Source organism: Poecilia reticulata, chromosome 9, assembly GCF_904066995.2.
Source record: "Poecilia reticulata chromosome 9, P_reticulata-male-v2, whole genome shotgun sequence".
Taxonomy (NCBI): Eukaryota; Metazoa; Chordata; class Actinopteri; order Cyprinodontiformes; family Poeciliidae; genus Poecilia; species Poecilia reticulata.
The window spans coordinates 11,850,525-11,875,269 of NC_088838.1; the positions used below are offsets into that span (position 1 = coordinate 11,850,525).

A 24,745-nucleotide genomic window follows, 5' to 3' on the forward strand; every position below is an offset into this window, starting at 1 on the left:
GCAGATGTTTAACAGCCACGCGGCTTACCGAGACACATGTGCGGGGAAAGCGCCAGGTCCTGATCCTTCATAAAAATGTTATCCTCTGGAAAATCACAGGGATACGCAACATCTGGGACTTCCGTGGGTAGTTTGCGTTATGGGGATTACTGACTTTATGAGAAATGCTTTACCTACTTGATGAGATCTTATTGTATTCTCCTAATATGGGCCGCCTGCAACATTCAGTTCATTTCACAGATTTAACACATTTACTTATTTATCAATGCATTATTTTTTTTTGTCTGATTCAGTGTTTAAGTCGTCAAAGGATTTCTCTTTAATTATGTTTGAACAAAGCCGTATATTCATAACTTAGCCATATTACATCTTAATTATGTAACTTGCTCACATGCAAAATGCATCGCTGTAGATGTTTCAGATTACCCTAATATGTTTAATGTCACACTACACGAAAACAACTGAAGTAAATACAAATATTTTTTTTTAGTTTTTTTTTTAATGTATTGCTTAAAAGACAAAGTAAAAAAGTTTGAAAACCAGCAGAATAAAGAAATTACTTTAATAGAACCAATGTGTGAAGTATGTTAAAAGAACTCTAAGTAAATAAAAAATAAATAAAATTTAAAAAAAGATCCTGCCCCCATCTAAAGCAAGATCAGCTGTGAAATATTCTGAAATCGGTTTGGAAAAAATGACACAGGTATAAGACTTTGCAACTCCTAAAAACATGAAACAGTGGTGATCAATAGTAAGTTTTTCTGAGGTCAGTGACTTTTTCATCTCTTTCAATCAAGGCATGATGTCATATTTTTATCATCTCTGGGTGTGGCAACGGCACTGGAAGATTTCTAGACAACTTTGTTCATCTCTGTTTGATTTATGCTTTAACACAACTACTTTTTCACATTGGGTCATTTTGCTTTGGACAACTTTTTTCCTTGATAAATGAAATCAGAAATTGAGAAACACATTTTATCTTTGTTTGAGTGTCCGAAACAGTTAAGTGTAATAAAAAGCAACTGATGCTATCACAAACAACATTAAACCCAATTAGCTTCCTTTGGTGAGTTATTAAAACTTTCTACAAGACTCACACAAAGAGTTAAACGTAGGCCTTGGAGTTTCCTGAAAGGAGCTTGGTTTTGGTGTGGTGAGGTAATGACTTACTTCAAGGTGTGGTAGACAATCGTGTCAGTGCAGCTCAGGCCTCATACATGCCTCAACAAGGGTGCTTTTTGACGGAGAAATGAACAAAAGCCAAGACAATGATGCATTTGCATGACGACATCATTTCAACACAGGTAGACTTTGTCGTCACGATAAATAATCAAACTTAGCAAACCTTTGGTGATGAAACTCGTCATCATCACACATTTCGCAAGTTAAAAAACTTTCCGCTGTTGTCATTTGTACTTATGAGTTTTGAAATGACACTTTGGTCCATTATTTGAAAAAGCTTCAGAGCTTCAGAGCGAAATACAGAGAGTGCAGGGTTGAATGCTGGAGGAAAGAGAAGTGAAGAGAAGGAAAAGCTGTATTTTCATTAAAGTGGCATCAGGGTTGGATTTGCTGCTAAGCAAGGTGTGTTAGACAGATGCTCCAGCTGTGGTCCAAATGTTACAAATGAGTCCTAGTCAGCAAACGAAAGGAAATCATCCCTGACCAGGTCAGCCAAAAACAACAGGGAAGAAGAACGCAATGTTAGGCACCAGCAGCAGATGCTGCAGGAACAGAGGAGCTGGCTATCGTTTTTGAACCGCATCTCCAGGAGAAATATGGACTGTGAAAAAAATATACACTCCATTCAACTCCTTTTTATTGCAAGAAAGATAATTAGCCAGATTTTACCCTGATGATGGAGAAACGTGGGCCATTTCCACCAAAACGAATTGAAATAAAACGACTCCTGCTCGAGTAAGCGAGGGGGTAAACACTAAACATCTCCGAGTGACAACAAAGAGTCCAGTTACAATCTGGATGTAACACAGGAGAAACCTGAGGACTCTTTGGGGGCATTTTTTTTTTTTTTTACCAACATACTCTGCTGCTGTGAAGCCAGGAGCTGGTGAAACTCCATCTCTGCAGTTTAATATTTAAACCCTGTCGAGAGTTTGGTTCCCCTGAGGCATCGGGATTAGCTTGGCTTTGTCCTGCTGTAGCGTAGCAGCACCCAAACTGACCTGAGCCACACCGACAGGGAGCTCAGGACTCACAACCAGGTACTGATCTAAACTCATTTTAATCTAATTTTCCACCTCACTACTGCTTTGGATTAGAAGAAAAAAAACCCACTGATTCGTGTTTTAATGTGGTGTGTTCTGGAAAATAGCTGCTTTTGGGGATGGAGTTTCAGGTGCCATGCAAGTAGAAATGGATCTATTCCTGCTCCTGCTGAGATCTGTAGACAGGTTCTTTAAAAATGTTAAATAAGGAAGAAGTATTTGGGATTTTCAGCTTGCAGCTTACAGAAGCTGGAAGAGACTGAGAGGCAGATTACACTCTCTGCGTGAATTGGCTGTGTCAGCTTTGAGACATCTGCTAATATTTAAAGGATTGAACAAGATTTCATCATGTGGACAGAAATATTTGGACCCATTTGATTGCATATTAGGTAACGTTTTTTTTTTTTTTTTCATTTATCTCGGCTCCACAGGGATTTTAACTTACTTTTTCCTGCAGATTTTTGGACTGATCCAGCTCCAAATGCTATAGAGAATCGGTGGAACATAAGAACAGCGGTGAGGACCGACACACATAATGTACATGAACACATCTGGGACGTCTAGAAGATCCTACTCCCTGACCTTCCTGGGAAAGAAAGTAGGGAGGCATCATTCAGTGACACCTGCTGGGAAGCAAAGTAAGAGCATCACACAGCCCAACGTCCTGACAAGGTGAAATGGGATTTTTTTTTTTTTTTTAAAGAGGAGGTTTCCACACTTTGTGTGGAGATGTGAAAGTCACACTTAATGCTAAGCACCCTCAAATAAGCACACCTTCAGCAATGTATGCATGCTTGGTGTCAGATTTCTGTAGCTGATGCAGATTTGTCATTTCAGATCGCTAACAGAAGTTTTAAAGGCCTTTTTAAATTTTTATCAGTAGACAAGGCAAACACGTCACCTTCCTATTTATCAAACCAGTAAAGGTCAGTTTTCTTTCCAGTACAGAGAAGATAAACTTTGGAATGACTTTTTGCATTTTATGAAAGGCAGTCCTGCTCTAAAATAGTTAAATTATTATTTAACTCTATACTTACTTGAAGAAATCTCGCTTTCTTTCTTTACTGCATGTTTTATTTAAATTCACATTAATACTCTTAGGTGTTTTTATGTTGTATTGATTGTATTTAAATATTATTAAACAGATGAGGCTTTAAATAGGCCCACTGGGCTTTTACCTCTTCTCGCACTGTTAATTTCTTTTTTCTTGATGTCTTTTAATCTGTATTTTAAACTATGCAAACTAAACTAAACTAATCTAAACTAACCGCATCTTGATAACTTACAGGGAATGTTTTTTTTTAAAGTTTGCCATATTATAAACTCTGCAGTTTCCTCTGGCTATTTTAAAATATTTCTGCAACCTGACTGTAGTCCTAATTTGTCGGATCTCAGGGCACACTATAGATAACACATTTCACACCTCAACAGCTGCTGTTTCGCAATTGACGGTGCAGCAACGGTCAGAGTGAAAATAAGAAACAGTGGCGGAGTAAATGATCGATGCGCCTGCCAGAAAGGCTTGAATTGTGTGACAGATCTAAAAACGGCTGCATGAATTTATCTGAGTTACTATACTTGTTTGAATTACACATTCTGTTGTGTTGTTGCAAGGTAAACACAGGTTATTATTAACATGGGTTCCTTTCCATGAATGGCAACATTAACTAGCTTATAAAAGCTGTAGGTGCTTTAAAATCAGACGTGACACAGAAAGTTACAGAGGAATTCAGAGTTACAGATCTTTTTGTTAAGAGTTGCTGTGGGAAGGCTCACACAGAAAACCTCTGAACGTGCCGGAGTCGTTCAGCTGCAGTCTGGGCTTGAACTCAGAGAAGTAAGTCTGCAATGCTAAGAAACTGATCAAGACTCACACCATAAACATTTCAAGAGGAACTGAAAGACGTCTAGTGAAATACATTTTTGATTTTATTTTTAATTTCACAAGAAGACCTTGCCTAGGTGTGACATATAAGCACTTTTATTCACATGACCTCCATGCAGTGTTCATTCAGATCATCTGAATGTTGCTCTCTGTCTCAGTTGCCTGGGAGACGACTATCGGGTCAACAGAGGAGCCGGAGGAGCCGTCCCAGTCAGGCCATGCCCCGGTATTGGAGCAAGATTTGGAGAACCTACCCGGAAGTGTACCTGAGTTAAAGGAGCGGAGGCCAAGTCCAAAATTTCCCAACCCACAGTTTCAGCAGTACGGAAACAACGCACCAGGTCAGTTCTTGGTCTTATTCAGCTTCGCTCTGGTTTAAGTCTTTGGGTTCTCTTTCTGTCTGCTCCCAAGCTAAGGCAGCTGATGCATTTCCACATGATAGAAACTTTTTCTCAGTATCCTGACATGATTTCTGTTTTTCCACTGAAAGGTATTTCTGAGAAGAGAGTAACAGCATGACGACACGCCTAGATTCCTGTACCAGAAAACAAAGAGGGGGATGGGAGTGTGACAGATAGAGCGGAGAAATATTTAAAGCAGACTGTTTGATTGGAATCACTCAGTGCTTTAGATATAAGCTGATGCAAAAGGTTAAAAAAAAATAAACAGGGAATAACCTCTTTGATAACTTCAAATTAAAAGTGTTTTGTTTTTGTTTTTGTGTAAATCACCATAAAACTGCACACATTCAGGCAGATGTCATCTTGAAATTGTACGAAACATTGAATAAAATGTGATGTTCTTGAAATGTATGTCTTCATTCTTGTGCTCAAAATGGATCAATAAAATTGTCATAAATGTCTCATAAATCAGTTCAATCACTACAGAAGAGTCCACCTTGAACTACTTCTCATCTGTAAAAAAAAAAAAGTTAATAATTGCACTCTTGAACGCTTTCGCTTGATGTTGATCATGTGACTGAGAGGCAGGGAGGATGAGGGTGTTAACGCTGGTGCCGCATATTTAGGTCCTCTCAACCTCAAGAGACTCAACAGATTTTCTTCCACTTTACTATTAAGCACCACTTTGTGTTGGTCTGTGGCATTCAAATCTCAGCAATGTAGACTTGTAGTTACGTCACTACAAAACATAAAAACGCTGAAGGTGGATAAAGATTTGATGCAAGGCACTAAATCCACAGGCAACTGTAAAGGTGGTGAACATGTTTCCTCTGTTCTTATTTATAGCCAGAGGCTGATGGGTTGGAATGTGTTTTTATTTAGAATGCTGTACATCCTACATTATCTTTGTAGCATTCTGGATTTATTTATTCTTGAGAAACAATCAGTGAGGCGGCTGAATACAGTTCCCAAACCTCTTCATTGTAAGCCGTTTGTAGATCAGGTTCCAGTCATTTGAGGGAATTTCCAAACTTTTCGTTGCCACATTTTTGCTGAGTATTAAAGAAACCAAGAAGAAAAATAAGGTTGTGTGTAAAATAAAGCGTTCTTTCTCTATGTTGCAAAAATGACAGCTTAATATTTGGATTAACAACTTGATAGATTTAGAGACACAGAAAATGTCTTGAGAATCACCAGAAGCATTTTAAGGTTCAGCAAAGTAAATAATCATTTGATCAATATTGTCAAAAACATTATCATCAAATATGTGTTACCAGCTCCCAAATGCAACAGAATTAAAAGCCAGATTAATGAACACGTCTGCAGCAAAAAGTGGTATAATCTGAGTGGTTTGTGTTTTGAACAATTCAGCTTCTTCTATTTTCAAATTTATATATTATGCCTTTGTTACACCAGATTTTCCCTTTTGTTGGACAATAAGGGTGTTTCTATTCTATTTTATTATAATGTAAACTTTAATAATCCACTGAAATTTCAACAGGACTACCTTCACCTTTAAGACACACTAGTGAATGCCCCTGTCATGACATGCCCAATTATAATACCTTATATTAAGAAAAGATAGAGCGCCCCTATTATCGGTGAGTCTAAACACACCCAGCAGAGAGGAAAAGTGTGGCTGGCTGCTTTTGTTTTTCCAGAAGGATTGGCTCTGTGAATGTCTGACGATGGAAAAGTGACTGCAAACAGGACAGAGAGGGTAGAGAAAATAAAGAAAGAATTAAGCTGATGGAGCAGTACAGGTCCATTTTTTATTCTTATTTTCAAAAATAAAGACTGAGTCAAAAAGCTCTAAATAATTACATAAACAAAACTAATAAAAATGTGTGATCCAGATGCGAGATCCATATGTTCACTCTATACTGAGGTAAAGTCAAATTTCATGCTTTAGATGTGAATTCCTTATCTTTCTCTTTTGTCCTTGAACTCTGTGTTTTTTACAACGACCCTCCAACTTTCCTGTGCAAGACACACATCGGCACAAAAATCCGTGGAGGAGGAGGTGGGCTGCTTTTAGACGCTGGATTGCTGCAGACAGGAGGAAACGCAACGGACAAGGTTTTGTACACAAAATAAATGACGTTAATATGATGAGTATCTGGTTGGAGGCATGTTTAGATATGTTTTTTAATAATAGATATTTGCATCTACATTTAAACCACTATATTAGATTTGCTTTTCTTCCTTCAGAGGATAAGAAAAATTGATACAAACAATTATTTTACCTTGTTTGACCTGCTAACAACACATCTTAGACAAGAACCCCAAACAAATTTTTCAAGTTAACTTGGAGTTACCTGGCAGCACGTTTATTATTTAACATTTAAGTTTGAAAAAGCAACAACATCTAAATACATATAAAATATGAGTTACCAAGTGAATCAAGGAAAGAAGTATTTCATTGAAACAGTTCACAGACATGAGAAACGGCTGGTGAGGGGAGGAATTTGGTAGGAAGTTGAGATTAACTTCACCGGTTGCTTTGATAATAATTATCAACCTGAGTTCCTTCTCTAGAGTAAACAACAATCATCCGTATTTATTTTTATGCAGGCTCATCAGAATCTCAGCTGGGAGTCGGCAGTGATGCCAGAGAAGCTGAGCGCTCACAGGAACTCAAGATTTACATCCCCTATGAGTCGGCTGAGCTCTGCATCGCTGAGGTAAAACAATGAGCAGCACAGGAAAACAGTGCAAAACATGTAGAGGATGTTCAGACATCTTTTTCACATTCTGTCACATTCCAACAACCTGCAGTACATTCTGACGGGATTTTATAGGATGGATCGGCATAAAATATTACATTATTGTGAAGTAGGGAAAGAAAATGCTAAATTCACAACAATTGTTGAAGGAGCAAAGAGCTGAGAGAAGAGGGAAACAAGAGACCCTGCAATGGCAAAAAGAGAAAGTTAGGGAGCACGTGGCAGGCCCTACACTTTAACTTTTAGAACCTAAAAAGTCAAAGTCAAATTAATTTCCTTTAAAGTTATGCTTAATAGAATAATAGAAGAAATTTGTTTAGGGATATTAGTGAACACACAGGAAAGAGGTCAGAGCCAAAGTTATAAAGAAGGTAAGAGCAGGGTTAGGTTATAAGAAGTTCCAGGAATTAACTTGTCATGCCTTTGTAAAAAAATAAAATAAATACTAATTGTAATTATAACATCACAAAATGTAAAGAAATTCAAGGAGTATAAATCTCTTCAACACACTTAATATCTACTGTAATTTCACTGAAAACCAAAACTGTAATTTTATCTTCTAAAGCAGCAAATGCTGAATGTCAAGCAACCATCAAGGCATCTGTGTGGCGTTGTTCAGTGAGAGCACATGGGTAAACACAATGGCGCTACTGTCAGATTTCCCGTGTTTTATTCTTACTCACTCTCACATGGTTGCCCTGACGCTGCTACCTCGAAGCCATTAGATCATCAATTTGCAAAACAGGACGCAGTTTTGCACATTTCGACTAACTTTGCAGCATATTGTGTACGAGCAGATTGCTGAAGACATGAAGGCAATGAAGAGGAGGCATCTGCAAACAGTGCAGGAACTGGAGGAGAATTTCCAGTTCACAGCTCAGGAGACACAGGTAAAAGAAAAATAAAGTGTAAGAGTGTGTGAATGTGAAGTTAAACAGAACTTTCATTGAAATTCTGCATGTGTTCTCAGGAAAGGATCTTACAGAAGGTCAGATCTCACTATCAGAACAAACTGAACACTGTGAGGAGATTCCTGGACCTCTACCAGGACAAAGTGGAAGAGAAGAAGGCTGACCTGGAGAAGAAAGTTGCAGTAAGTCACTCAGAAATGCATCTTTTCCTTTTCATGCAAACATTTTAATTTACTAATCCATTATTTCTGTTCCTCCCATATGGTGCATCATGGTGACTGAAAACCACAGGACATAACTGAAGACGTTTATGTGTCTTCAGGAGCTGACTGCACACAATGAGCGGCTGCTGGAGGAGCAAAGAGCTGAGAGAAGGAGATGGAAAGAAGAGACCCAGCAATGGCAGAGAGAAAAAGTTAGGGAGCATGTGGCAGGCCCTACTGCTCCTACACCAGAGCACACTCTGGTGGCCATATTGCAGAAGAGCGGGAGTAAAAAATAACGCTTTTGTTTTTCTTTTGTTTTCAGAGCAAAATGCTGGAGCTGTTCTCCAGCAGGCTGGATGCCCTGCACTGCCACCAGGCCTCCAGTGAGTCCAGCATTTGGCGACATGGAAAGCAAAGAAAAAGGGCTGAAAAGTTACTCTGTGTGTGTGTATTACCCCGAACAGCACTGCAGGAGCTGCAGATGGCCAGACAGGAAATAGGGCAAGTCCAAGAAATATTGATAGTATCTTCATCACAGGCGCAACAGGAAGCAGCAGAGGAAGAGGAGGGGTCAGACAAGAAAGAACAAACAGAGGTGGGTTGGATCATCAGAATGACAAAATACTATTTGTTGAACATATTTTCTTTTGCTTTGTTTAATCTGTGAGGGTAATCATTCAACATAAAGTGATGTACAAAAGTATTTTGCTCCTTAAATGTCTCTTTTATTTTCTTTTTGCTTTCTGGTCACTCTTAATCTTTCAGATACTGAAGCATGTTTTTTTACATTATGCAAATGTAACCTCTGTAAATATAAAATGAGTTTTTTAGTGATGATTATAGTTATTATGGGTAAAGGCTAAGCCAAATTAACTCTATAGCAAAAAAAACATTAGTTAGTCCACTTTGCTAAATTGTGGCCATACAATGATTAACCACATTTGTTTTAATTTTTGGCTAAATTTCACCTTCCTCTATGTTTCAAGACCAAACAAAAAATATGTTTGCCATAAAAAAAACATTTTCAGGTTCTGTTTGACATTTCTGTTCCATGGATTTATGGACAAACTGGAAACTTTTTGAAGGTGTCGCTCCCAACACATCCAGTCTGAGACTCTGTTTTACTACTCTTTTTTTTTTTTTTTTTTTTTTACAAAGAAGAGTACAACTCCATGGTAACAGTGGTTTCTACCAGAGGTAGCAGAATGTTTTTTGTTTGTTTGTTTGGTTGGTTTTTTTGCATATCTTTTTGATTAATAAAAATGGACAAATCAAATTTCTCTATTTACCTGGGTTACCTTTGTTTGATATTAACATTTAGTGATTGTTTAAATGCAAGCAAGTGCATTTTGATGTCACCGTGTAAATTGTATTCAGACATGCAGTGTCTCAGATCAACCACTGGAGGGAGCCAACGCCCGCCTGGAGGAGCTGAAGGAGAGCCTGTACCAGAAGGAGAGGGAGATCACTGAGCTCCTGGAAGCAGAGAGGATCCCTGTCCCTCCTGTCCCACAGCCACACTGCAGCGTCCTGCTCCCCACCGTCATAACCAAGGTGCCGGCCACACACTGTGCAGAACAGCTGCCCTCAGGCTGCTTCTCACGTTATCTCAAATATGTCTTCCAAAGTTGCTGTTTGATCCCTTACAATCATTTTTCCTCAAGGCCCATGAAATCTGCAGTGTAGTGCCTGAGTCGAGAGCTCTTTTGCACCAAATGATTAAAGACAATCAGGTTGCTTTGGCTGAAGCCAGAGACAAACTGCGTCTTCATCTGCAAACCGCTAAACAGGACAGCAATGATAAAGAGAAGACTCCCAGACAAGAGGGGTTAGAGATATTCAAATCTGTCTGCAAAAAAATTACCTTGGCTCTGTATAAACCTTTACTGAGGAAAAAATATTAAAACTGCAGTTTAAACTTTTGTTTCACTTTATAGGTCAGATGAGTCAAGTCTGTCTTTTCTGCAAGAGACGGTGAGGGAACACGAGGTGTGTCAAATTGCTTTGGACTACATCAAATCTGGGGAATGCCCTGTAATGAATGGTGAGTTCAACTCTAAGGATTATTGGCCCAAAAATGCTTGAGTAAATTAATAGCTATACAAACGCTAGAGGACAATAACTGTCCTCAAAACACTGATCACACAAGCTGTTATGATAAACATTTTCAATATTTTCTATTGAGGGAGTTAAACTTTTACCCATCACCCACAGCTGTGACGTTCATTGGCAATTCCTGCATGACATTACAAAGCGCTGCTTGCAATCAAGTTTGAGTTTCACATTCATGTATCACCAAACTAGTTGAAATTAAACTTCTTGCTTCAGTACAGAAACTTCTTCAACCACAAGTCTCATTAAAGATACAGACGTTTAACAAAATTACTGGACTAGCCAAAGTTTTGACTTGAATGTAACAGAGAACCAAGGGAGCAAAGATTATGATAATGGATATGAGGTTTTTAATTTCAAAGACTTGGAGATCATTGCCAAAGATAAGGAATAAAAATACAAGTGGGAACATGAAAAATTTTCTCAGCAAAAAGTTTGATTATTGTAGTGCCTAAAACAGCTTTTTTTAGTGCCTATTGGGATATTTTAAATGTTAATAGAAAAGAAAAATGCTTAATTCTTCATTGTCATATCATGCTTTAAGAGTTCCCCATCTCTCTTCCTGTCAGCAACAAACACGGTTGAATGAAAATAACTGAATCTAAATCACGTAAGACTATGAATAATTTTGTAACATAATCCATTTTTGAACATATCACCCTTACTGTTCTCTGCTGGAGAGTGCACATGATGAATTAGACCAATGTTCCACTGAACCGACATCCTGAGGCAGATTCTAACCATTTTTATATTGTAGTTACATCCGCCTTGCAATCACATCAGATGATTACATTGAGTTTTCCTATCTGAGAAATGATGAATGACTGATACTCAAGCTTGACTTTTACTCTGTGCTTAGATTGTGAAATGTCTGAGCTGGAGGACATCCTGGGACAAGAGACACTTCCAACCGCACAGAGGACTGTAAAGGGCATCGGCCAGCAGCTTCTCCTGCTGCAGGATCAGGTAAGCGATCAGATCAGGTTCTGCGACAACTTGCAGGAGACGTTTTAAGAGACTGTGGGGCACCGGATTTACCCCAGACATGTTTCATTGATGCATTAATATTAAAATAACAAAGACATTAAAATTTGTAACCATGTCCACATTAGCATAGAGTTTTTCCAAAATCCATTTGTCCATTGTTTGTACCAACTGAATTCTTTCAGGTTTTATAGTACCAATCTATTCTAAAAATGAAAAAGGACAATATATCTTTTTTTTATTATTTATACTTGAGATTCTTGGAGTTACTGGTTGGGTCAATTGTTTTCCAAAAATCACCCCTTCAAATCATTGAATTTGTGTTTTTTTTATCCTTTCAATAAAATCCTTTCAAATGTGAGAGAAATAATAGAAAAGTAGAAAATATTGAGATTGATAGCAAGTCAGCCAGGACAACATAAGCTGGAAACACAAAAAATAAAACATTAAAATCAGAAACCCTTCACTTCAGAGCCTGGTAGAACCTGGGCTAGGTCCCATCAGAACATTTAAGCTAGAAATTAAATCTATAACATACAGAAAGGAATCCAAAGCACTACTATTTGCAGAGAAGGTTTTAAACCCATATCCTACAGGTTCTTGCTGAAACTTATTTTCACCATTAGAATCAAAACCTGCCTCAACGAACTGAAAATGCTTTTTGAATGAACAGGAATGTTTTCATTCAGATCTTACTGTCTGGGTTCCACCGTATCAAAGTGTTTTCATTGTCTTCTCTTAAGCTGAAGCGAGAAAAGGAAGAGAAAAAGAAAGTAGTTGAGAATTACACATCAGAAAGAGCAATGAGGAAGAAATATTATAACATGGTGGAAGAAATGAAAGGTACACAGACATTACCAACTCGCAATCAATTTTGTTTCAGTAAGGACTAGAAGCTTGTGACTTTTTTTCATGCTTTTATGTCCCCATCAGGTAAAATCAGGGTGTTTTGTCGAATTCGTCCAGTGACCCGAAGTGAAGCTACACAAGGTGGGGCCGTTGTGGTGGCTAAATTAGACGATTACTCTGTCACTGTGGAAACCCAACGTGGGCCCAGAGAGTTTCAGTTTGACAAGGTGCTCAGCACAGAGGCCTCTCAGGAAGATTTGTTTCAAGATGTGAACAGGTAAAACAATACAGTACAAGTACAACAATACAAGAATATCAAACACTTTGTTTCTCAATAACTCCCAACACCTTCATCTCACAGGCTGATGCAGTCAGTCATCGATGGCTACAATGTTTGCATTTTTGCATACGGCCAGACAGGCTCAGGGAAAACTTTCACCATGGTCGGGGACAAAGACCAGAAGAACCCTGGGATTATGCCCAGATCTTTTAACGCCATTTTTGACATCATGCGAGAGAACGGCTCTAAATTTGACTTCAAGGTAGCAGTCTTCCCCCTGCTTCTTCCTGTCTCTGGTTGCGGTGCCTCTTCATCCTTCCCCCACTTCTCAGGTTTCGGCCTATATGCTGGAGCTGTACAACGACAGGTTGCAGGACCTCTTCGTGAGCCAGGCGGGTGAGGCCCATGCGCAGACACAACCCCATGGCCCCACCAGGCGGGTGGAGATCAAAAGGAACAGAAAGGGGGTTGTGTTCGCCCAAGGAGCAGAGACAAAGGAGGCTTCCAGTGCCCAGGAGCTTTATGCTCTGTTCCAACAGGCTTGCGCCAATCGACACATCTCCGCCACCAGTGAGTGCCCCGTACCGTACAGTTCAAACAGGGCTGCGCTAAATGGTTTGGATTAATCCTTTTAGCTCCAGTTAGAGAAAAGGTAGCTATGTACGTCATTATTGAACTGGTGAGCTGCAGAGAGTCGGCTTTCAGAAGAGCCACGTTTATTAGAATGTGAGGTAACACTTTATTTGAAGGGGAGTGGGTAAGACTGACATGACACTGTCATAAACATGTTATAACATCTGTCATGAACATGAAAAAATCTTTATGAATGTTTATGACAGTTGTCATGAAGTGTCATTCGGTAAATAATGACACTTTTAATGCAAAGTTGCATTAAAAGTCCATTAAAAGTGCCAACTTTGCATAATTTTGTAAATTATGATAATTTGATGCAAAGTTGGCATTTTTAATGGACTTTCAATGCAACTTTTAGAGCAACTTTGCATTAAAAGAGTCATTATTTACTGAATGACACTTCATGACAACTGTCATAAACATTCATAAGGACTCCTTCATGTTCTTGACAGATGTTTGTGTCATGTTTATGACAGTGTCATGTCAGTCTTATGCACACCCCTTCAAATAAAGTGTTACCGAATGTGATTGGGTGTGCTCTATCTGAAACTGTCTGTACAAAAGCGCATCACGATTCTGAACTAACAGCGCTGGTCGTTGTTTTTCATACCGCCGCTGTTTTTAAGAGATGAATGTGGAGAGTTCCCGCTCCCATCTGATTGTTGGCATCATGGTGGAGAGCAGGAATCTGACTAATGGGAGTGTCAATACCGGAAAGCTGAGCCTTGTAGACCTGGCAGGGAGTGAAAGAGCAGCAAAGACCGGTGCCAAGGACCACCAGCTAAAGGTGTGCTCATGTGTTACCATGAAAAGTATTCAAACCCCTTGAATATTTTTTTGGTGAGTTTGTAGTTGTGCAACACTCTTCTTTTTCAGATGATGCTCTTTGAGATACTCAAGTCTTGGGATATTAACTTAAAACCTAAGTCTGCTTTTAGACTTGGAAATTTAGAGTTTAGGAGTATCAAATTAAACAGGGCTGACTATTAACGCACTGCATGCCACTTTATAGGAGGCAAACTCAATCAACAAGTCTCTGAGTGCCTTGGGTGATGTGATCTCGGCATTGTCCGCGGAGCTGCCACATGTACCATACAGGAACAGCAAGCTCACTCAGGTGCTGGTGTAAGAACACATACACAAACTAGATTTATCCAAAGAACATGCAGTAAACAAAAAAAGCTGATGAAAACCAAATGTGGTACTGGATTGTAAATTCTGTCATGCAAAGCAGCGCAACTCCTTTCCCCGTCCTTTCCAGGTTATGCAGGACTCTTTGGGAGGAAATGCCAAAACCCTCATGATTGTCAACATTTCCCCATCAGAATACAATCTGGACGAAACTCTCACATCTCTTGTGTAAGAGTCAGACACAGAAGAGACAGTAGTTGTTTTATTGTGCTGGTAGCAATCTATGTATTGAACTTGATGGATCTTTTCAGTTATGCAACGAGAGTGAAGGCCATAACCAACAACGCCCAGAGAAATGTGGACAGTAAAGAGATCGCCCAGCTGAAGGAGGTGCGCACAGTTTCACTTTGTTCTACTATGATATGAAGCTCTGCTGTTTGAGAATAAAACAAAATGTTTGATATTACTGCAACGGTTTAAATGACTAAAGTCCTGGTTGCCTCTCTGTGTCTCTTAAAGGTGATCATGAAGCTGAAATCTGGACAGGCAGTGGAAGAGGTGGATGTTTGATAGGCTGTTGTTTCTGCACACTGTGTTTTATCGGGCAGTCTTGTAATCGCTGGCATGTTGAAAAGGTTTAAATGTTGGATGAAGGTGGGGGGTTCACAAGTACATCACGTTTTGCTTTGGAGATTGAAAGCTGTTTGAAAATGGATGTTGATGCATTGAGCTGTAAAATAAAGCTCCCACAATTCAGGTTCTGTTGGATGACAAAGACTTAGTGATTCATACATGCAAAGGATTATTATATATTTTATATATCTAAAAAAAAAAAGTAAAGCAAACAGCACATGTTGTGTTTCTTTAACAGTGGAATTACCATCCAAGACTGAAAACTCTTTTTTTTTTTTCCTAGTTTGACTTATAATATAAAAGTAAACTGGAAAAGCTGTAGTTTAAAATGTTCAACTTTGATATTAATCTATTAAATAGAGCTGTTTTGGGCTGTCTTATAATTTAATACACTGTGAATTTATTTATATCTTTACTTATCCTGTTGGGATTTTTTGTGACAAACATACCCACAGCTGCAATTAATTGTGAAATGTATAATGAGAATTTTTTTTTTTCACATTTTTACACAGACGACACTAAACACACAGACATAGCTACAAGACAATGATTTAGATCAAAGTGTTAGAATGGCCCAGTCAAAGTCACGACCTAAATCCATAGATTTGAAAATTAATGTCTAGGCCTGTCATAATAATCAATAAATCATTTAATCGCATGATAAATTAAAACAAACTCAATCATTTTCACTTGCATAAGTTATCGTTTTTCTCTTTTTCTACCAAAATCTGGATGATAAAAGTCTTCAGTCTGGTGATTTGGTCTCAACCAGCCCTTATTTTGAAGGGTAGTTTGAAGAGAATGATTAATTTTATTTGTTATTTCTGCTTTGTTTGTTTATTTTGGACATTTAAAATGTTTTCCAGTTCCAGTGTTGAATGTGCAGTACAATATAAAGTTAATTGATCTGGAAGAATTGTTACTTGAAAATGGTTTCATAACAGCAATGCTGTCATTTATCACAATACATTCTGGGACAATTTATCATCCAGCCAAATTTGTTATCATGACAGGCCTATTAATGTCCACATGAAAAAGATTCAGGAGTATGTTTTTGCAAGCCACTTATTTTCTGAAGCATATCAATTATTTATTTATAGAATTTGTAGAAGGTTGGATCTTCTGCTGCTTTGCTTGTTTTTGTTCCAGTCCAAAAGCTCTAAACCATCCAAATAAATTGCTGGAGTCATTTTAGTACCGTTTTTCTTCTCTTTTTTTCTACCTGTAGCTGGGCCCAGTCTTAATTGTCACGCTCCCCTAATCTGTGATGTAGATCCGACAAGTGGTTCTTTTTGTGTCGCAGCACAGAGGCATCATTTCTAACATTGCGTGCTCCGTTTTATTGGCTGCTTTGGATCAGTGGCCAATCAACACACGCTGGCCTTCATTTGTTATTCTTGATGAGTTTAAATTGCACTGTGAGTCAGTCGGGTAGAGCAAAGTGAAGGACAAAGCCTGCAGTGAGGAGCAGAGCGCTGATGGAGGGGGTACATGATTGATGAAAGGGCTAACAGCTCCTTAGGTCTTCATAGTTTGCTTTGCTGATTAAACCACTTTGCTGCTGCACAGAAATAAGACAAAGGGAAATGGAGGATTGTTCTGTAATTGGAGTGTCTTACAAAAGCATACATTTTTTAAAATTGTGTCATATTACACAAACAAACGTCAGTGTCTTTTTATTTTGGTATTTTATTTGGTAGGCTAACACAAAGCAGTGCCACGAAGGCTAGTTTCCATCTGTAGTCTCTGTAGTGAGTTTTCATCCACACTAACTTATTATTTTGTAGAACCGTCACATGTGGTGCGTCCTATGGGACACATTAAAACTCAGTCAGATTTGATGGAGAGTGTATATAAATATCATTTTTGAGTCTTTTTTACAGATTCTCAATTAGACTTATGTGTTTGGACTTTAACTGGGCCTCGGCCCCTTTTCCAAGTTTATTGCAACTTTTTCTTCCAGTATTTCCTCGTGTTCAGCTACTCTTCTCATCTAACCATTAGCTTGAGCAGCTTTCCTGCCCCATACTGTTATTTAATTAAGACAAATGAGTCACAGATTATGAGAAAAGTGCATTTTCTTTATTTCAAAACTATTCTTAAACATGATTTTAGTTATCAACACTGCCTATCACATGTGATGTGTTTATTAGTGCTATGTTAACTCTTAAAAAGTAAAATGCATACAGTCACATTTATAACAATCGATTTCCAGATAAATGCAATGGTTATAAATTGCACAAGTGTGTTACAAGTCACTAAAAATTCATCATTGCTACATAAACTAATGGGAATCAGAAACTATTGAGCTACAAATTTCTGTGACTGTCAGCAAGGAAGTGATTACAGATGCAACTCATCATCATCAATCCTGGTGAAACAGCTCATTCATTGGTTGACAGAAGTATGTGCCAGTGAAATACATTCTCCTCTGAGGAGTCTGCTAGGGGAAAAAAAAAGAAAGAAAAGCTTCAACAGTTCGGAGTACAACACTTTCCTTTTAAGGATAATTCTGCCCTACTCAGACATGCACGCCAGGCTTCAGCTAGTTTAGTTATTGATACTAACTTCCCTAATTTCACATTTTATTGCCATCTTTATAGTCGACTGAGACTGTTAGTATTAAAGAATTTAAGAATTTAAGTTAGTAATTTAAGAATGCGGGAGGTCAAGAGAGAGAGAGAGATGGCTTTGAAAAAGGTTCAGGACAGTAATATTTCAACAATAATTATAAGAGATGAACGAGTTAAGGTGTATGACGTAAAGCAAAAAATAAGTGGAAGAGGAGCCAGAGACATGACGTAGGTGAGCGGATTACAGCAGTTTAAAAGCCGAGGCAGGACAAAGAGAAGGGGGATGAACCTTGGCTGAACACAGTTTCAGGCTTGAAGCACCAATCACCGCTCAGTAAAATGGTTTCCTCCTCTCCGCCAGTGTTTAACTGTAAATAATAAGTTCATGTAAAGGCTTTTAATGAGGGACTGCTTCTATTATTTTTTTATTTAGATGGACTCTAGGTACTTGAACATTTACCAACATATACCAATGCAGCTTGCTTGACCTGAACATCTAAACAAATGGTGTGTTTAATAGAGAAACTGCTCCTTTTTCATTTTATTAAACTACAAAAAAAAACTCCATTCTGTGAACGGATCCTCCGACTCTGTGGACTTGTGATCTCCAGAGGGTCTAAAATCTAGGGGAGACTGTAATCCTGTACGGACGTGGTTTCATGGTCAGACCAAAGTCTGTGCTGAGATCCAGCTCCTGTCCAGGAACATTTTCAATCCGCAAATCATGGAGCAGCGTGGTGAGAAACACAAACATCTCCAAACGTGCAAACCCATCCCCAAGACAGCGCCTCTTCCCCAGGCCAAAGATGAGAACCTTCTCCGTCAGCTCCTTGTTTAATTGTCCGGACGGGCCCTGGAAGCGCTGTGGCCAAAATTTCTCTGGATCACCCCAAAGGTCCCTAGTTCGAAATGAAAAACAACAAAAGTTCTACAGCTTACAAAATTATTTATTACATTCAAACTTTGCCACATTTTGCAGTATCACACAACCACAAAGTTCAGTCTTTCAGTGGAATTTTATTTAATAGAACCACACAAACAGCATACGTCTAGCAGGAATATGAGCCAAAACACTTAATAAAAGAATGGTCTAGTCAAAGTTCAGACATAAAGGTCTATAGCAAGGCTTGAAAACAATTGTTCACAAACACTGTCCATCTAATTGGAGTCTGACTTTGTCCCCTTAGATGCAAAGCTTAATGAGAAATAGCCCAGAAGACAATACACACCTGATCTGGTATAAGCCATGTGCAAAACATCAATCAGTGTCAATGTTTGCTCCTACTCACACATCATGATTGACTTGATACTGGTTAATGAAGACACACGTGTCCTTTGGGATTAAATATCCGTTCAGGATGGTGTCTCTGGTGGTGCTGGGAATAAAGGAACATATGAAAGGTTCTGACAATATTTACGCTAAATCAAAATAAACTGCAGCCAAAGCTCCAGTCTTACCAGTGAGGGATGGTGAAAGGAACATAGGAAGAGTGACGAAACACCTCGAATATGAATGCTTCAGTGAAGGGCATGTTGGGCTTGTCTGCAAACCCAGGAAGTCTGGCTGAGCCAATGTGTTCATCTGAAAAGAAGAAGAAACAACAGATTTAAACTAAATATGTACAGTAAACTGATGGTACAGTTATTGTTCCATCTTTATTTAAAAGACTTGTAGCTATTTTTGAAAACATGTAAGGTCTTCCTACAGTCTTAATATCCCTTGGGCCTTTTTGCCACATTACAAACACAACATTTAGTTTATGTATTGGGATTTTAAGCAACAGACCAACTTATAGTAAAATTGTAGAAATTCTAAAATGTTCAAATAAAAATGAAACTTATGAGATTAATTTAATGTACCTAAGGAATTACTTTGCATAGTTAGCTTTTGTCATCTTTACAGCTGATAGACTACTGGGTGTATGTCTCTACCAACACTGAGCATCTGAAAACTGATATGGTTGTCACATGTCTTAAATAGCTGAAGTACATTGGATCAAAGCTATGAGCATCAATGTTCAAATATCAACATAAAAACTTAGTTAGACTTAAATATACAATTTAATTTAGTTATTCTAACGCATGAATATAAGTTCACCTAAAAGTTTTATAGTTTCTCTAACCGTATGTTTAGGGATTTTGCAGACTAACAGGTTTTCTTCCAGGATTGCCCAACATTACACCCACTGATCAGATTCCCTGTTTGTGGTTTAGCAAAGCATCCCCACAGCTGCTAACACCAGGTGTCTGTCTAGATGACTTGTTGGGTGATGTGCAGTCTTAGTTTTCCACCAACTGGACTTCACTCAAATATTAATTTTTCTGTGTTCTTTTCTCCACATTTACATTACTGCAAGATGTGCACAGTGCAAGATGCTGAGTTTTTACATCGACAGATAATCACACCTGAGACGTACTGGTGCCGTATTGTGTCCATCTCAGATGATAGACCGAAAAGTACTCTCCAAGCTAGGGATATTGCTTACAATCTAGCCCCACTCCAAACATTGTGTTGGCCCATCACATGAAATTCCAACAAAATCTATGAAAGTTTAATGAGTATGACAACTTTACAGCTGACTGAAGATTATAGGACTAAGGGCTTACATGTTTTCACTTTGTATCTTGTTTTCGTTCTAAATTATCCTGGTCTTGAGAATAAGGTGTCTAGTTCAGCTGCAGTCCATCCTTACAAAGAACAGTCTTTCAGCCCATTCCCTCCGATATTTTAGTTAAGGAACAATGGTAAATTATGATCGTCCAGAGCCTTGCGTGTAACTGCCTTTGTGTCTCTCTTGAACTCTCCAACCCTTGTACTGTTCTGATTCATCCTGTCACCTCCTAGCATCCCCCCTCCCTTCCTCTCACTGTGAAAATGTGACATGCCTCAGGACATTCTGCACCGGTTCAGTCAGTCTACATCAAAAGTAACTCGGGTGTCAGCAAAACTTGGTCTGAGCTTTTGTGAGTTTCTCAAAGACCAGTTGACTTTTTTATTACACCTGTTTTGCTTTGATTTTCCTCAAAGTTCACAAATTTCATGCTACTTTCATGAACGTTTTCATGAAAGTAGGAAAAAACTTTTTTTTTCCTGAATGTTTTATTTCCATCTGCTTGGTAAATGTTTGATGTTCCTTTGGGACTGAATTTGATATTGATCAATATGTTCCAGATCACTATTATTAGGAACTGTTGCAGTTTGATTTTTGTCTCTGTAATAAAACCAACAGACAAACTCAGGCTCATTAGTGAAGTGCTACTTGGATTCATTAATGAGCAACCTGCTATTTTTGGACGGTAAAACCCTGACTCATTCATGAGAACAGACAGGCTCACGCTATTAGCATAGAGTACATTCTTTCTGTTTTCAAAGGCTGTGGTCACACTGACCAAGGCAGTTGGGGTTTCAGTTTTCATCACAAACACACCTCAGTAATTTAGATCTCAATATTTGTCCTATTAAACACATAAAACCATACCAATCTCCTGCTGTACTTTGTCTTGGATGTCTGGAAACTTGATGAGGTACAAGAGGCTCCACTGTAATCCAGCAATGATGGTGTCAAAACCTTTTGGAGAGCACAAAATGCACAGCTGCATAAAAACCAAGGGCGTCTTTTTTATCCATTAATGCCACTGGCGTCGCTATGCTGGTTCGTCTAACCTGCACCGAAGATGTCTATGACGGTGTGGATGATCTGAGAGTTGGTAAGTAGAGACGTGTCCCTGTTCTCTTCCCTGTCTTCACAAAGTACGATCAGAGCATCTGTGATGTCCCGGATGCAGTTCTGCAACCACACGTACAAAATACGACAGAAACTCTCACGGCATGGCCCCCTGAGATTGTCGTCATCATTACAACAAGGGGGAGAGAAAATCAATCTTGTGATTATGTAGGAAATTAGGACTGAATTTTGAATGAATTAATTAGGGACAAAATGGTAATCAGTCATAGTGGGACGCGTGTCTTCCACTAGGGTGGTAATTCCCAATTAGAGTGCGTGCGAACATTTTAGGCACTCTGCACAAGAACAAAAGTCCGTCCCAGGGGACTTGTTTGTTATTTTTTGGCTACAGTGGCCGGTGCCATATGTGTGCGATTGGAGATTAAAAGATTGGGATGCAAATAAGTGGCATAATCTAAAGGAAACAAGACGTGTACACATGCAACACCCAAACTTATGTAGGACTGCCTACAGTACAAGATGAAGTAAAGATGGGAGAAATCATCTGTAAAGTGCATAAACCTCAAGACACTAATCTAATCAGAATTTATGAATACTTTAGCAAATGTGAACTCTTTTCCCCTTTTCATTCTTTTACAATAAAGTTCTTGTTTTAATGTGGTTAGCAGGCTTCTTTACCTTATCAAAGGTGTTGATGTGTTCCTTGATTCTTCGCTTCATAAATCCGTTCATTCTGTGAATGTACTGTACCATTTTTCTCAAAGACGGACTGGGAAAGTAACGAAACACTGGGAAGAAGTCGGCCAAATTCCCTGCAGCAAAAAGTTTCAGTACCTTGTTGTTGATGTTCACAATGGTGAGAAACTCCTCGTCATTGTGGTCGTACCTTCTCCCAAAACACAGGGCACACACCACATTTGCCACAGAGGTCACTAAGGATATGGCGGGATCTATACCCATCGTCTTGTGGTTCTTTGCGGCTTCTTCCCGAATCACCGCCACCATCTCAGCAGCCTCAGCACACACCTGCTCCTCCAGGAGGCAAGTGGCCCCTGATCCCCTCGGCTCGGCTTGGGAGAAAGACCTTAAGGCATTTTTGCACAGCTTCTTATGGAGAAGCCACGCAGGTCCATACTTTTCACTGAAGGTCATGCTGGTCCCGTCAGCCACGGCGGAAAAAGTGAAAAGTTCAGGTCGTCCAGCAAAATCTTCTCCCTGACGAACCAGTGCCTGCCTGATGGTGGAGTACCCACTAAGGATGACCACTGTCAAAGAGCCGAAACGCATCTGAGGTGAAGATACACACAACACCAGTCAGAAGTTCATATACATGCATCACAGGCACAAATACTAAATTAACTTGGGACTTTTAAAGCTGAATTTCCTGGAATGAATATAAACCAACAGCATCAGTTAATTTAAAAAGAAAAAATGTCAACAATCTGAATTACAATCAAAGTCCACAAATTTTACAATAGTTTCTCAGTTGGAGTCATTCTAAATGCTTGATTTAAGAGTTTAAGCCATCTAACTCAAAATTTAGCCCTCAGATAGAAGGAAATTTGTTAGGATGTTCAAGAACAATCAATGAACCACCAAGTTTGAAGCCTATCATAAACAACATCAGTGTCACAGTTCAAACTGTTCAAATCGACATAGATTTCAAGCCGCTGAAAAACTGTCTCCTCCACAACCAGTACCTTCAAAAAGTGAAATACAAACTCCTGCTTTGGAAAAGTTTCAAGATCAAACAAGCTAAAATTGAGCTGTTTATTCATTGTGACAATCAGTTTGTTTGGAGGAATCAAGGCGAGGCTCTCAAACCTGTGCAAACTTTACCAGCTGTTAGGCATGGTGGTGAGGACATGATGCTGAGGAGTTTGCTTTGCTGTCAGAGTTACCGATGATGCATGGTACCTTCAAATTCTTTAATCCTCGTGCTAATTTACATGTATTTACTCGTAGGGTTGCGAAGGTACCCAGTCAGTATAAATAAAACCAGAACCCATAAATCCAACATGCACACCTGATTCTTTGACGTTGTATTGTCAGTTCAACCTGGAATAATAATTATTAAAAGTTATCGCAAAAGGCTCAAATTATTTTTTAAATTCACGGATATGATGAGCGTCAATAATGTCATAATAAATTATAATCCAGACACAAACTCTCCGTACCTTAAAAACATCACCGTACTGCAGACCCAGGCGAGTCAGTGAGAGATGCATCTGGTCCCCCACCTGGAGCAGATTGCCCACAAGGGGCCAAGGTTTGGGGCCTGGAGCAGTAGGGAACTTTGTGTCGTCCAAGTGGGAGTCATGGTGGTAGGAGAAGAAAAATCTGTAACTCTGTTTTACCCTGATGGCCAGGAGTATGAGGGTAAAAAGACACAGAGCAAGAGTGACACTGGAGAGAGGTGCACTACAGTCCTCTTTGGCTGACAGATATCCTGACAGGATCAGCCCCATGTTGTCAAATCAGGAACACGCTAAATAGAGAGCAGAAAGTAAAAACAATGTCTAAAAAAAATCAAATTATGTTCCAAAGTTTAATAAAAAAAGAGACAGAAAGACAGACAGGAAGGCAGAAATAAATGCAGAAAAAAGTCTTCTAAGTCAGAACTCCTCCAAGGCTTCCTGTTTAACAGACTGCAATAAACTGGATCAAATCCACACCAAAATTTAGAGTGCTTTTCCTGTTCCTGTGATCCACCTCTAAGCAGGCATATATAAAACTCATCCAATTTTCACAAACGGACAAACAAACAAAACATCATTATGAAACATCTGCACTTGATGGGAAATAGCTTGAGAAAAATTGAGAGGGAAAACTCACCACACTGTGATCCTCTGCGGCTTTTATGTGCAAAAACTAAACGGCTGAGAGACGAGAGACTCAATGCAGATCAGAAAGAAGTTTGTAGTTTGATGAAGTTTGTAGGGGAGGGTTTCATAAATTGTACAGGGACCTCCCCGTCTGTAGAGGAAGCTGCTGCCCTCTGAAAAGGTTAGCCTGCATGCATGAGCTGCTGTTCAAGATACTTAAATAAGATGTAAGATTAGCGAAACATTTATGTTTATATCGAGAATGAACGCATGCGTTTTAATAAACTTACACATTTTTGGCTAGTTCCGCGTTTTGTTCTTTCTCCCGTCCGCACTTCATATTTTTGTGAACAGTATTGGGAAGAAACATATCTGTTGTTATGTTAATAAGGTCACATGTCTGTGAATTATTTAAACATTTTAAAACGTTAAACACGAGACCATTACCTGAAAAATGTCGTTTGTGAATTGTAATTTGTGTAATTTGTCACAAGATGGTGCTGTTTGTCATGTTACATCTAACAGAGCTCTGGTCAGCCCATCGTCTGAAAACGAAAAACTAAATCAGTCCTGAGCATACACAGTTATCCAAGTAGTGGCAGCATAATGCTGTGGGAAAACTGTTCAGCATTTTTTTCTTTTTTTTTTTTTGGCCAGATGGAATCAAAACTAAGCATTTTCATGC

General features: G+C 38.9%; 2 protein-coding genes across 7 annotated transcripts; one reads left to right on the forward strand and one right to left on the reverse strand.

Moving 5' to 3' along the window:
* The first annotated feature begins 46 nt into the window (after positions 1–46).
* Positions 47–16,170, forward strand: kifl (kinesin family-like). Of its 5 annotated transcripts, none has more exons than XM_017306610.2 (23): positions 47–2,614; positions 2,683–2,863; positions 4,269–4,451; positions 6,501–6,590; positions 7,086–7,195; positions 8,035–8,127; positions 8,208–8,330; positions 8,471–8,563; positions 8,677–8,737; positions 8,819–8,949; positions 9,732–9,908; positions 10,019–10,182; positions 10,292–10,398; positions 11,326–11,432; positions 12,194–12,293; positions 12,384–12,576; positions 12,661–12,841; positions 12,912–13,149; positions 13,839–13,999; positions 14,225–14,329; positions 14,474–14,571; positions 14,655–14,733; positions 14,863–16,170. In XM_017306610.2, exons 2-23 carry the CDS (start codon positions 2,761–2,763, stop codon positions 14,911–14,913), a joined length of 2,748 nt encoding a protein of 915 aa, XP_017162099.2. In that variant the 5' UTR covers positions 47–2,614; positions 2,683–2,760; the 3' UTR covers positions 14,914–16,170. The 5 variants fall into 5 exon arrangements, 3 of the variants coding, with proteins under 3 accessions (XP_017162099.2, XP_008417351.3, XP_081466669.1); XM_008419129.3 differs by having other exon boundaries at positions 47–2,222; XM_081610543.1 differs by lacking the exon at positions 47–2,614 and having other exon boundaries at positions 2,623–2,863.
* An 866-nt stretch (positions 16,171–17,036) lies between these two features.
* cyp1d1 (cytochrome P450, family 1, subfamily D, polypeptide 1) lies at positions 17,037–24,399 on the reverse strand. Of its 2 annotated transcripts, XM_008419128.3 has the most exons (8): positions 24,071–24,397; positions 23,413–23,723; positions 21,914–22,522; positions 21,214–21,337; positions 21,029–21,118; positions 19,008–19,131; positions 18,839–18,925; positions 17,037–18,448 (listed from the first exon to the last, which is right to left on the reverse strand). In XM_008419128.3, exons 2-8 carry the CDS (start codon positions 23,701–23,703, stop codon positions 18,166–18,168), a joined length of 1,608 nt encoding a protein of 535 aa, XP_008417350.1. In that variant the 5' UTR covers positions 23,704–23,723; positions 24,071–24,397; the 3' UTR covers positions 17,037–18,165. The 2 variants fall into 2 exon arrangements, with proteins under 2 accessions (XP_008417350.1, XP_081466670.1); XM_081610544.1 differs by having other exon boundaries at positions 23,413–24,399.
* Between the last annotated feature and the right edge of the window lie 346 nt (positions 24,400–24,745).